At 41.4% G+C, this 14345-nt stretch overlaps 1 protein-coding gene across 12 annotated transcripts in view; it reads left to right on the top strand.

Annotated features, from left to right (window-relative positions):
* Positions 1-14345, top strand: part of Celf2 (CUGBP Elav-like family member 2) — a 500527-nt gene that overhangs the window by 416834 nt on the left and 69348 nt on the right. For all 12 annotated transcript variants that reach the window (XM_028764796.1, XM_028764795.1, XM_028764798.1 and 9 more), the window contains one exon: positions 5940-5988. In XM_028764796.1, the coding sequence (XP_028620629.1) occupies positions 5940-5988 (49 nt within the window). The remainder of the gene's footprint in view (positions 1-5939; positions 5989-14345) is intronic.

Raw genomic sequence — 14345 nt, 5'->3', positions numbered from 1 at the left:
TATACACTTCCATCTCATGTATCTTTAAACTGTGAATCTCATATGACTTTGCAGTATATTAACCCATATAATTCTTTATTATCGTGAAAGGAAAATGTGACATCTTGCATTGTTTGTATGTATCCAGATTTGTATATTCATCCCTTTGCAACTATGAGAAGCTGTGGTCTTCATTTATCACATGTACTGTTGTCTTCCCTGTCACTCTCTTCTCTGTTTCCTATAACTTGTATTTGGCCACTATCCACAGATACTGCCTTGAGTAAAAATCCCTAAATAAAAATGTCTTCACTTTTATTGTATATGTATGAATATTGTACCTGCATGTAGCACCCCCAAAGGACAGAAAGTTCTCCTAGAACTAGGGTTACAGCCAGTTGTGAGCCACCATGTAGGTGCTGTGAACTGATCTCAGGTCTTCTACAAGAACAGGTCGGTGCTCTTAGGCACTGACACATCTCTCCAGCCCAACTTCCTTATTCTTGGAACTCCCTATTATGGCTCCCTGCCCTTCTGCCAGCTCCTTGCTTGAGCCCTGCAGTTCCAATGTCTTGCTAGCCATAGTCACATCGAATTTAGCATGTTTAGGCTGGCATTCATTCCTCTGACATGATTTCCTCTCATTTTCCCTAATTGAGCACTGACTGTTTGATCTGGATGGCTGTCTGAGTCTGGAGTTCTCCCTCATCCCCAAAAGAGCCGGTTAGCACTGGATTTTATAACTTCGTAGTGTTACTGGGGCTGTTTACTAGCTGCCATCCTGACTCCTGTGTCTTTTATGTGATCCATCCTCAATGGTATCACCAAAACTGACTTTTTTCTCTAAACTCAAACTTCTGCCTGGTTGCCTTTACTGCTTAAATCTTGTACCCCCACAATACACTTAACAAACCTTCAATTTCTTAGCTTATAAGACCCTCCAAGGCCTGGATGCTGACCGTTCTCACAGCCTTACGCTGCCCTTTTGGCTGGCATGATAAACTCCTTTTGGAAAGAAACTATATTCATTCTTTCTATTTACTATATTGACTATATAGATTTTTTTCTCCATACAACATATTCTGGCTATGATTTCCAGTTCCTCAAGTTCCTCCTTACCTCACCTTCCATCCATCTACTACCTTTCTCTTTCCTTGGGGGATGGGGGACAGGCATTTAAGGGATAATAATAAAATAAGACAAAAAATTGAAATAGGACAAGGAAGGAAGGAAGGAAGGAAGGAAGGAAGCTAAAGAAAAAGCACAAGAAACACATATAGAATCAGAGAGGCACATATTAGCAGACACAAGAATCCCATAAAAACACAAAACCAGAAGCCATAATATGTTCATAGATGACCTGTAAAGTTGAAAAAAAAATTCCTGACAAAACATTATGAGGCAAAGAACTTCCGAAGGTGCCATTGACTTTTGTGTTGACCATCTACTGCTGATGATGGGTCCTGCTTTTAAGTGTGGTTTGTATCTCAAACAGTGATGCTAAGGAAAAAACAAAACAAAAAAATCAAAAACATAACAAAACAAAGTCCACTAGCAATAAAATGGCTCCTGATGGATCCTAATGGCATTCTGTACTCACTGGTCAGTGCCTTGCTCAGCCATCATCAGGGAAGCTTCCTCCTGCAGCAGATGGGAACAAACACAGTGTTCTATAGCCAGACAGTATGCAGAGTGTGAGAGACCTTAGAACACTCAACCTTAAATGGGATGTGTTCATCAATAAGAGGAGACAGAAAGACTGTAAAAGCCAAAGGGAATGGAGACACCAAGAAAATAAGGCCTCTAAATCAATGTGATAGATTCACATTAGAGCAACATGCACCTGCATGGGTCTGCACCAGATGGGGCCATAGAGATGAAAGAAGTAGTGGACTAACAAGCCTCCACTCCTAAGCCAAGAGTAGTCTCCAATAGAGAACCACTTACAAATGAAAATTTAGTTTCCTCTCTCCCAGGGAATCTCACTGGGGAAACAAACTACTCTATTATTATTATTATTATTATTATTATTATTATTATTATTTACATACTAATCACAGTTTGCCCTCTCTCCTCTCCTTCCAGTTCCTTCCCCCACCTACCCTTTCCCAACCCTTCACCCACCCCACTCACACCCCCTGCTCCACATCTACTCCCTTTCTCTTCAGAAAAGGGCAGGCCTCCCATGGATGTCAAGCAGCCCTGGCATTTCAAGTTGCAGTAAGACTAGATGCATACTCTCCTATTAAGGCTAGAAGAGATAACCCAGTAGGAGGAAAGGGTCCCAAAGGCAGGTGACCAAGAAACAGCCTTTGCTCCCACTATTAGGAGTCCCACACTAAGGCCAAGAAACACAGCAGCAACATGTGTGAAAGGCCTAGCTCAGTCCCACACATGCTCCCTGGTTGGCAGTTCAGTCTCTGTGAGCCCCTAGGGGCCCAGGTTAGTTGGTTCCATAGGTTTGCTTGTGATGTCCTTGATCCCTCTGGCTCCTACAATCCTTCCTTCCCCCCTCTTCCACAGGATTCCCTAAACTCTGCTTAATGTTTGGCTGAGGGATTCTGCATCTGTTTCTATCAATTGCTGGGTGAAGCCTCTCTGATGACAATTGAGTTAAGCACCAATCTATGAGTATAGCAGAATATCATTAGGAATCATTTCATTGACTTTTTTGTTTGTTTTTCTTTTTGTCAGTCATGTTTGGTTCCTATCCTAGGTCTCTGGAGTCTATCCAGCCTCTGGTTCCTGGCCATCTGGGCAGTGTAAGGGATGGACTCTCTTTCATGGCATGGGTCTCAAGCTGGACTAGTCATAGGTTGACCATTTCCTCAATTACTGCACCATCTTTACCTCAGCACATCTTGTAGGCAAGACAGAGTGTTCAGAGGTTTTGAGGCTAGGTTGGTGTCCCAGTCTTGCCTGTTACAGAAGATGGCCTGTTTAGACTCCATGACCCCCATTAGCAGAAGTCTTAGCTAGAGTCACCCTTGTAAATTCCCTTGTCAATTTCCATTACCCTAGGTTTCAAGATCATCCCAGAAATGTCTCCTAATAAGAGTTGTCTTTCCCAGTACTCTTTCCCTTCACCCTCCCCTCAGCTGATCCCTCCTGTTCCCATCCCTAACCTACCCTATCCAGGTCCCTTAAACTACTCTTAGGGATAGGTTGTATGCCTATCAGTAGAAGCCAACAGAAAACGAACTCAAAAGCAGCTTTGGAGGTTCCTTGTTTCAAAATGTTACCTCAGGGCTTTTATTTTTCTTTTTCATTTAATTTTATTTTTAAATTTTAATTTACGTATATATTTTTCTTATCTTTGTACCCTATAGGTCCTTTGCAAATATATTATAGCTTCCAGTTTAGTGTTTTTATAGGATTCCAGAATGTGCGAATGAGTAGGTCTCTGATTCCTGTCCCTTCTGTTGGGCTCTTTTCTTTCTGTTGGTTTTGTCCAATTCCAATGTGTTAGTTTTTGGTTTTATTTTATTATACTTTATCTTTTATTGTTTCTTAGGAGCCTGTTTGTTTCCTAATGAGACAGAAAGGGAGTAGAGCCAAATGGCACGGGAGGAACAGGAAGGAACAAAGGGATGGGAAACCGTAATTAGGATATATGAGGGAAAAAATCTTCTATTTTCAATAAAATTGGGAAAAGAGTTGTTTGACTTCATACCCATGGAGATTCCATTGGAGAAAACAAATTTCTCATTTGCAAGTGGTTATCAATTGGAGATAGCTTCTGGGTGAGGGATGGGAGCCGGTCTCCACTTCTCTCAGCACTGGGACCACGTGTAGTGCAGACCAGAGCAGGCCCTGTATATGCCGCCAGTCTCTGTGAGTTCCTGTGTGTTGGTTTTGCTGTGTTTAAAAGGCCTTGCTTCCTTCGTGTCCTTCATCCTCTCTGGCTCTTACATTCTTTCTGCCTCCTATTCCAATAGTCCCATGAGCTCTGAGAGGAGGGATTTGATGGGGCATCCCATTTAGAACTGAGTAGTTCAATGTCTCTCACTCTCTGAAAATTGTATGGCTGTGGTTCTCTGTCTTTGTTCCCTACTACTGCTGGAAGAAGCTTCTCTGATGATGGCTGGGCAAGGCACTGATCTATGAGTGTAGTAGAATGGCATTAGGACTCATTTTATTGCTATGGTCCTTTAGCAGAACAGTAGTAGTTGGTTTGCCCACAGGTCCCTGGCCTATCATGTCTCAGGTTCTTGGCCACCTGAGCAGTGTCATATACAGCTTCACTTTTACCATTGTGTCTTTGCTGGGACATCCATAGGTTTGACAAGCCATCTTCTCTTTTCTGCTAGATACCATGCTTGTTAGGAAACTTTCTCCTTCTTAACTGTGTGTTTCCTCTCCTCCAGCACTTGATATGTTCTAACTGTTTGCACCAGTGTTTGCCAGCCATATAGCACCTGAGGGGAAAACTTCTGTCATAGCCTTTCCTAGCTAGATGGCCATAGCCTGGAGACTGGCACAAGAAGACCATGCTTGCTAAATGGGTGGGCAAATGGAAGCAAAGGGTAACCAACTCAGAGACACTGTTGATCTTCGTTAAACCTTGTTCTCTCCCTATTCCGTGGCCACATGAGAACTTTCCAGTTTTCTTCTGCGGTGTTGTTTAAGAACTGTCTAGGACTCCTAACATTATATTCTCAAGTAGTATCTGGTCTACAAATCAAATATATGAATATGTGGAGTAGGGATGCTAGTCTCAAGGCCCGTTCTCTATGGATAAAACATCCTGCCTATGAAGGCATGCAGACAGCTCTAAATGACTTAGGGTCGTATCCCTTGGCGTTTCTTTCTCACTGTCTTCTTCCCCAGGTATTCTAAAGACACTAGTGGGCATTTGGTGCACACGGACTACCTGATAATAATGTCCCATCACACAAGTGCCATAACTAAGTACCATTCCCTTTCATTTAAATTAGATAAAACCCAGAGCTGTGGCTTGCAAGTAATAGAAGTCTACTGGGGAAATTAAAAGTTCACAAAGAGCAGACCTATTATAATAAAAGCATTTGCACAGCCAGTGATTCCATCCATCCTGTGGCTTCCTTATTCCTTGGGGTAAAATGAAATATCAAATAAGAGGACCTTTGGAAATACTTTGAGGAATTTAGTTTAATTGGAAATAGTGGGAGCATTCCATGGTTAGAGTAAACTCTGGGTCATACACAGTGGTGTTATTTGCTTTGTATAACGAACCATGGTGCATCCAGGTCTGCCATGGTTCGGATCTCAGCCTCATTTGTTTCTGTATTCCTGCATATGTGCTAACTGTAATCATAAGGTTCGTGCCTCTCTCCCTCCCTTGCTCCTGTCTTTCCCTCCTGTATCCCAGTGGCTCTGTATTATTTAGTGGTACCTAAATCAAGCCACTTGAAGACCGTTGAATCATTTCTGTTGAGACCTGAGATAAACCCAAAAAGCAAACAGAGTAGTAGGTAGTAGACAACAGAAATGTTATCATGTAAGTAGTACAACCATAATTATGACTTCCTCAGTGCATCTTTGGCACTGCTCATGCATTAAGCACTTTACATGTGTGCTCTCGATTAACCCTCATGGCCCTGCTCTGCAGGTGTTACCTAATACCATCGCAGGTGAGGAGACTGCACTAGAGAGCTCACACTAGCCCAGGTTATATAACTGTAACACATTTCAGAGCTAGAGTTACCTATAATAGAGAGGTGGAGGTTACATTTAATGGCAAAACCAGGTTTCAGATTCCAAGGCTCAAGCTCTTAAGTGCTATTCCTGTTCCCTGGCTTGAAGGTTAGGTTCCTGAACATAAAACTCAGGAAACAAACAAAGGTAATATCACCCCTTAAAGGCCATGTTATTAATGATGTATCCTTGTAATTATAGCAGTACTTGAATAGTATCACATTTCTGAAACTGGTTTTACAGTTGTTCAATCTGCCTTTACTTTCTCACTTTTATATTTTTAGATGCATCATCCCATTCAGATGAAACCTGCAGATAGTGAAAAGTCAAACGGTAGGTGGCGACCAACTGTCTGATTAAATAGTGCCTGCTACTTTAGATTACTTCAGGTGGGGGAGGGGGAGCCAACCCTAGCTGTTGTTTCCCTCTGAAAGGTGGACAGCTACTGCTCTGGTAACTCAGCATATATGGAGAAGACTGTGACAAGGAATGGTTTTTCACGGCCTTCTGCTTAGGGCTTGTCCTACGTGATGGCCTTGTGGGATCTGGCTAATACTAGTCTACTCCTGGTACAACCCAGGAATAGCTGATGGGTGGGAAGAACATGAGTGGAATGTAAGTAGCCATGAAGAATAGGCTACCACTTTTTGTCTCATTGCTCCTCTTTGTCTTATTGTATTCTTCTCTAAACTGGTACCAATACATTTGCATCGGAATCTGTTCAGAATTAAGTCTGCTTATTAAATGAACATACAGTTGCAGAAAAATGTGTATTTGAGATCTATAATACAATTGAGATTGCCTCTTCAAGGCACTTCAGAGTTGATAGTCCATATTTTTATCAAGTTTTTGCTCCTGTCTCTACAAGCCTCCTGTCCTGGTTTTGTTCTTTTAATTTTCTAAAATGTATATTCAGAAGAACCATCTACCTTCCTGGACCACAGAGCTCCTCTGTCCCCCAAGACTGACATAATCAGCCTTGTTTCCTTCCAGCAGGCAGCTTCGCACCTCATTAATTAGTAATCAGGGCAGAAGCCATGCACTTAGAGATCTATATATCTGCAAATGTAAATTATGATTGGGCTCTAAGTCTCTCCACGAGGTATTTTATTGCTAATTGCAGTGCATCCCATTTTCTGGCTTCTTCACAGACTGAAAAGTTTGAAAGAAAACGCCCAAGTTGTCACAAGGGCTGCCAGCACTGGTTTGTCAGAGACAGTGTTTATTCTCTGTCACCTACCCTCTTTCTGAGCAGATGTTGTTGCTTTTCTCCTACCTTCTTGTACTTCCCGTAACTGTCAAGCCTTCTTCCCTATACTGTTTTATTGTAAACCCTGGTGTTTATCACAAGAAACTTCCAAAAGTCTACCATGACTTTGTGTGAGACCATGATCAAATTCAGTCAGTCCTTCCTTCCCTCTTTCCTTCCTTCCTTCCTTCATTACTCATTTATCATTTACTATGTACCAAAAAAGATGTCTAGGGGATAGCATTACAACAGTAAATCTGAAAAAGAAAAAGAAAAGACTGTGACCCTGACAGTCATTTTAATGACTTGATACCTAATTATAGTCCTTAAACATGGAAATTTGCATCTGCTCATTCATAAAATAGGAATAGTGATAACTAGCTTATGGCTTGTCTTTTTGTTTCTTCTTGAGTCTCAAAATAAGATGTTTGCCACAGTCTTTGTAAACGATGGCTGTCCTGGAACTTGCTCTATAGACCAAGCTGGCCTCAAACTCGGAGATCTGCCAGCCTCTACCTCCCAAGTACTGGGATTAGAGGTTTGCACCACCACAGCCCGGATGACAGAACACTTATTAAAGTGTTAGTTATTACCTCCCAGAGGCATGCCTGGGCTGTGTAGCATTCTTTGCTGAGCACACCTTCCTTTACAGGTAGCCATTCTGCCCCAGACATTCCCATATACTCTTCTACCTTTAGTAGCAAAGAGATGAATCATATGGGACAAATCCTGTCAGTTTATGTCTTCATGGAGTTTATAACCACCAAGAGATGCTTTACCTATCCTTTCACTCCAAACTTCTCTGAATTATATTAGAGCAAAAGTTATGGAATGAAAGTCTGTTGGAAAGGGGTCTGTCTTAGTTTTTTAGCTTTAGGTTGTATTTATAAATATATAAATCATATATTTGAGGTGAACACATAGGACCTGAAATGCCCAATTATTGAAATATGGTATGTTTTCTTCTTTGTATTGTCTACTATTCGTGTGTATAACCAAATAGACAAACCCTTTTCTGCCAAGAGTTCTCAGTGTTGCACTGCTTTTCTTTTCCAGTGTCAACTCTGGACACAGTATTTGTTTTAAGGCTAAAACTACTGCAGACCAAACTATGTGCTCCAAATTTTTCATGATCTCAAAAGCCAAGGAGGATTTGAGTGTCCTTATTACTGCAATAAAAAGCATCTTTAACTGCCCCTTTTGAGGGAATTGTACAGGGCAGTAGATGAGCAGACTTCAACATGTACCAACTAATCAAATGAATGAACCTACAGGGACATTTTGTACTCACATCACCACTTTCAGTTCCTTGGCCCTCAAAGGTTCATGGCTATCTCATGATATAAAATGTATTTAGTCCAACTTCACAAGTCCTTGTTGCTCTTCAAGTTTCAACCTTACTCAGAAGTTCAAAGTCTGTTTTGAAGGCAATAGCTTAACTGTGACCCTCCTGTAAAACCAAAAAAATAAATTACATACTTCCAACATATACAAAGAAAATTCCAAAAGGGAAGAGGGGAACATAGTAAGGAAATACTAGATGAAAGCAAGACTAAAATGCATCGGGGAAGATACCAGCTCCTACAGCTCCGTGTACAGTCCCTAAAGGCTTTAGATTGAATTGGCTTAGGTGTCCAATACACATCTCTTTGTGAGCTGATTCTTCCCCTTATATTCAGCTCTACTTGGGAGATGTTTCATGGCTCTGACATCTCCAACATCTTTTAGTCTTTACTACGACCAGGCTTCCCTTTCACAGCTTCATGCAGTGGCCTCTCATAGCCTTCTCACAGACTCCACATGTTTCCTGGCCTCAGTTGTTCTCTAAAACTATGGAGAAAGAAAGCATGACCCCTCCCTCCTGAATCTTTCATGCCTTCTAAGCCAGGACTATTGGGATTAACTGCCAAGGTAACTGCCAGACAGACCTTTGTCCCATCTTACTGTGTTATTAGGATCTTTTCTGTTGAAGCAATTGCTGTCTATGGGCAAGCAACCCTTGGGCTTTCTCCTTTCCCAAGCTGGAATCTTAGCAGGCTGGAGTCTTTCCTGAGATCATCCTTCTTGTTCCAGTGCAGAGCAGGAGGCCTCTCTTTCATGGCCTTAGTCTCCGTAACAGTCACAGTCTTTCTTTTAGCACATGCCTAAGCTGAAATATGAAGCTTCCTAGTGTTCTGTTTCTATCCAAGCTATATACTTTTTTCTTTTATTTCTTTCTGCCCCATTTGCTCTTTTTCACTGTAGGCCTACATAAAAGTTATTAGTAATTGCCATGCCATAGATTCAACATTGTGCTGATTTGACATTTTCTCTATCAAAGAAATTAGGCATGCATTTGTTTGTTTGTTTGTCTGTCTGTATGTGTAGAGACAGAGTCTCTCTGTCCAACCCTGGTTGTTCTAGAATTCACTACATAGACCAGGCTGGCTTCCAACTCACAAAGATGCATCTGCCTTCTAAATTCTGGGATTAAATACCTAGCAGTCCATTTCTTTTTAATTTAGCCTCACATAAATTCTCAAGAGATAGGCAGAAAACAGCCAGATACTTTGCCAAAATTTCACAGAAACAGTCTGTAGCTGTGTTGCTAATAAAGTCCTTATTTGCCTGTGAAGCCTCTTGAGCCAGGTCTTTACTCGTCTCAGCACTTTTGGCTTCACAGTCCCATTAGAACATACAACATTTAGCTACTTTTCTAGTCCAAATTTTCAAAGGCTTCCACAGCACTCTAAAAAGCAACATGCCCAGGTTCTTCTCAAAAACAACCCTACTCTCTGGTACCAACTTCTGTGTTGCTTACTTTTCTGTTGCTCTGGAAAAAAAATACCATAACTAAAGGCATCTTAAAGATGAAAGGGTTTATTTGGGCTTATAGTTTCAGGAGATGCCCGGTGGCATGAGACCAGAGCAGGAAGCTGAGAGATCACATCTCCAGACCTCAGGCACACATAAGAAACAGTGACTTGAAGTGAGGTGAAGCTGTAGAACCTCTCAGAGATCACCTCTAGTAACATGCTTCCTCCAGTAAGGTGCCATGTCCTAAGAGTTCCATAACCTTCTCCAAAGGTGCCAAGTGTTCAGATGCATGAGCCTATGAGACATTTATCAAACCAACCACCGCGAAGAGCTTAGCAGAATACCTAGCACACTAGAAATAATGTTTTCTGTGTTATGCTAACGGTAAATTAGCAGCACGCTTCACAAACTGAAACATTTTGTTGCCTTCTAAAGGGCCCTGGCCTGTCACACCGTACTGTTCACATACAATATAGGCCAGTACTCAGACCAAGAACCTACAAACCTGCTCATAGGGTGAGCTTTCCTTTTGCCTTTATTTTCTAACTTTTTGATTAGAAAAGTCAAAAACATGAAGGCAAGAAGAACTCTATCATGGGAGTTCAAATGGAACTTTGTCTTGCATAGATATGAAAGCTTAAGTTCCCTTTGGACCTAACTTAGGAATCAGAAGAAATGCATACTTCTCTAACTCATAAGTGTTGCAGCCTTTTCTGATTCCTCATGGCATTTCTGACAGGTAAGCATAGCTTCAGAAGCATAAAGAACATGGAGATGTCCTTGGTTCAGACTCTGACTGCTCCTAGCACAGTGAAAGAAGCATAACGAGCTCTAATTGCACTTGTATTGCGCTTGCTGACATTTATGTATAGCACAAAGGACTCATCACAGCTAGAAACTTGCTGTCTTCATTATCTGTGTGCTCAGATTTTGAAATTTTCTATTTTCTTAGCAAGGACTGCTAATCAAGATCATTTAGTTATGGATAAGTGAATTCCAGCAAAACAGTCACTGTTTGAATCCCTAGCCTGATATAGGGAATCTCTAGTGAGCCCAGAAATGTTAGATGCTTATACATCAGCCCTGCACTCTTGGGTCTTACTGAATGGACTTCTTAAACATGTAAGGCTTCCTATAACACACCACCCTTCAAAAGCTGTAATTAAATCTGCATCCTCCAGAGCTCCCAAGGACTAAACCACCAACTAAAGAGTACATACACATGGAGGGACCCGTGGCTCCAGCTGCATATGTAGCAGAGGATGGCCTTATCTGGCATCAATGGGAGGGGAGGCCCTTGGTCCTGTGGAGGCTTGATGCCCCCAGTGTAGGAGAATGCCAGGGCAGTGAGGTAGGAGTAGGTGGGTGGGTGGGGGAGCACCCTCATAGAAGCAGGGGGAGGGGGGATGGGATAGGGGATTTGTGGAGGGGAAACCGGGAAGGGAGATGACATTTGAAATATTAATAAAATGACCAATAGAAAATAAAGAACTCTGCATCCTCTCTCACATTCATGCAATACATGCTTTTTTTCTGTGCTACTATTCCAAATATCCAAAGAGAAAAAATAAATCTACTACTCTAGATAAGTAATAATTGATGGAATACCTAATATGAACACTTTAACGGAACTCAACTTTCTTGTTACTTTTCTACTATAGAAAACTGAGCGATCGTATGGTTGTCTGAGGAGTTATGGGTAAGAGGGCTGGCGTTAACTGGTGGAAGCACAGTTACTTTCTTCCATTCTATATATCAGATACTTTTCTGTACCATCCAGCTTTCCCCCTTCAGTCAGCTTTCAGTCCTCTTACTATGAATTAGAAAGTGCTTGCTGTGCTTGGCTCTCATTGGCTACAGCCAGTATTGACTGTTGACTTGCTTCTGATTTCAAGGAAGATGCTCTATAGAGAGAACATAGAACACCTGTTCTAACCTTTCAGCCTTACAGTGTGTTGAGGGACCTAGAATCCAGAAATGCTACTCAAGACCTGTCCTTTTCTCAAGGCCTCCGAAACCTCTATATCTTTTTGTCAAGCTTAGAGCTAGCCGAAGTAATGGTAACTGCTTTCTCAGGAAGGTGAAAACCTTCAAAGCCACCATTAAAAATAGGAATCACTCAGTATTTTCATACAGTCACTTTCTGATTTACTAGAAGATTGAAAAATAATTTTGAAATTCAAAGTGGAACCACTTACAGATTTGGAGGCAGTATTTAAATGCCATATGTTAGCACCAACACATTGGGAAGTTGTTAATTAATTCAAGCAGCCCCAAATCCAGGTGTGACTTTGACAGATTGTATACCAGGGTGTTAGCACAGACTTACAATTAGGGATGTTTTAAAAAATGAAGTTTCTAGACCTCTAACTTGAAGAAGTTACCCTTTTACTCAAAACATTAACCCTTTCTCATTATCCCCTGAGAGGAGATGTTTTACTGAACACTGGTCTTGAGGCCTGTGGTTCTGTTGTTGTTATCTGTGACGTAGGGAGCCTGTCTGTGCAGCACTCCATATGTGAGAGCGAGTAGTCCCTGTTCAGTTTGTTAGTGTCCTTGGGGAAAATGTTTTTGCCCCAAAGACAAGGGAGCTTACTTTTGTTTTTAAATTCCCCTAAAGCACCTAGCAGACTACCCGGGATACCATAGATTGATTTAAGCAATCCATAATCTCACTGATTAAAAATTAAATATGAGCCTCACACAGAGAAAAGGAAATGAACATTTTACTAGCATGCAGAGGCCCCTCCCCTTTTTTCTTAGCTAATGGTATTTTAAAGAAGAGTTGTCTTCCTCCTTGAAATCTGGTTGAGTTTATTCTTAGTGGTACCCAGAAGTCAGCATCTTCTCTTAAATGATTTCCATTTTCAGAGTACTCATTTTAGGCAGGGGGTTTTCATGTTTTAGCTTACTCAGGATCTGCATGTGTATTTACTATAGTACTACCCTGGAACTCAGAATGTACAAATTGTTTTAGCTAAACCCTGTAATTACAAGTTTGGCAGTGAAATTAGAAACCAAATAAAAATTTTAAATTCTGCTTTTATTTTAAAGAACTAAAGCAAGTTTCTTCAAGGTAAGAAATATGACAGAAATTTTTTTTTTCTCATACAGCTGCCAGCCATAGTTTGGTAGGCAAAGGAGTCCTGAGCAGAAAATAGTAAGAATTGGAGACTAGTAGTTTTTCCTTTCCTTCTCCATCTATTTCCCCGTCTCCATCATGGGGTGCCACATCCTCACAGGGCCTGCTGCCCACTGTCCCCCATATTCAGGGGCCAGCTCATGGGTAGCCTATAGTCATACAGGTCAGGAGACTATAAAGACTCCTTGTTAAGAAATCTGAGGTTGCTGATGCTTGGTGCCCTGGACCACTAGGGTTTTGCCAATTCACAGTAGATCACTGGCATTTCACATCTTCCAAAGGTATAAAAAGAGCAGTACACTTGAACTTTTTTTATCCAAATAAATAGCCCATCTAGTGACCTTTAAAATCTATCACTCTCCTTATTCACTGAGTCCATTGTCTGATTATAAGACTTTTTTCCTTTTTCAGATGTACCAGTATGTTCCTGATTTTGTCCCTTACACATTAACATGTACCTTCTTTCCCCACTCCACTACAGGTCTCTCCAGATTCTGCCTTTATTTCCCAAGTTGCATCTCAGGAGAACATTAAAAGATCCCTAGACATCTTGAGTTGTCTTAGGAAGTACAGCATAAGAGGGGGTAAGAGGGGGGATTGTGCACACTGCTCTAGCACTCCAGTGCCTCAGCTAACTGAAGCATGAAGCACGTTATCTCCTCTGCAGTGCTAAGGAACGAGAGAGAAAAGGAAGCTTAGCTGACAGCAGTGAGATGGTTCTCAGGGTTACGTTTCAAATCAGTGACAACACTAAAACAGACAGTAGAGTCCCTTAGTCATGACCATTCCTTATGCCTTTAAGGCTCATCTACCTCCTCCAGCTTGGAAGAATCAGTAAAGGAACAAGAACACTGGGCTGGGGTAGGAAAGTGGGTTGTGTCCACATCAGACCACATACTTCCTGAATGACCCTAGGAAAGTTGATTTCTCTCTTACGGACTCAGAAATCTGATATACAGACAGATGGAATATGTCCTTTGTTTATTACGTGGAATTCTATGACAAAGAACATTTAGCTGCTTAACTTAGGTTCTTCAGAGCTGCACTTATATAATAGATATGAAGGGCTTTAAATTTTTAAATTAAAGTGAGATAGCATTAAAAATCTGTTTCCCATCATACCCTTTTAAGTGTTTAGTGAAGTCTTGCACATGGCACTGGCTGTATATGGGGCAGCAAAGACATAGGACTTGGGGTCAGTGTTGCTTCAGAGTAAATCAGAGTAAATCCAGTGATGCAAGGAACTGGGCCAGTCCTAGAGGGCTCTGATCCATGCCTTAGCTTGAGTTCCAGTGGACCAGCACCCAGAAAATCCGCATAAACAATTACTTTTTACATGGAAATGAGACCTGCCCTATGAGGGCTAAAAGAAACCTAAGTAACTATCACCTTTAAACAACAATAGCAAAATGACAATGTAGACTCAGTAACAGAGGCTGTGCACACACTGATGACAGTGTAGACTCAGTAACAGAGGCTGTGCGCACACTGATGACGGTGTAG

This window comes from Grammomys surdaster, unplaced genomic scaffold, assembly GCF_004785775.1.
Source record: "Grammomys surdaster isolate TR1022 unplaced genomic scaffold, NIH_TR_1.0 146, whole genome shotgun sequence".
Taxonomy (NCBI): Eukaryota; Metazoa; Chordata; class Mammalia; order Rodentia; family Muridae; genus Grammomys; species Grammomys surdaster.
Note: the sequence above shows the minus strand (reverse complement) of the source record. Positions and strands in the feature narration are given on the sequence as shown.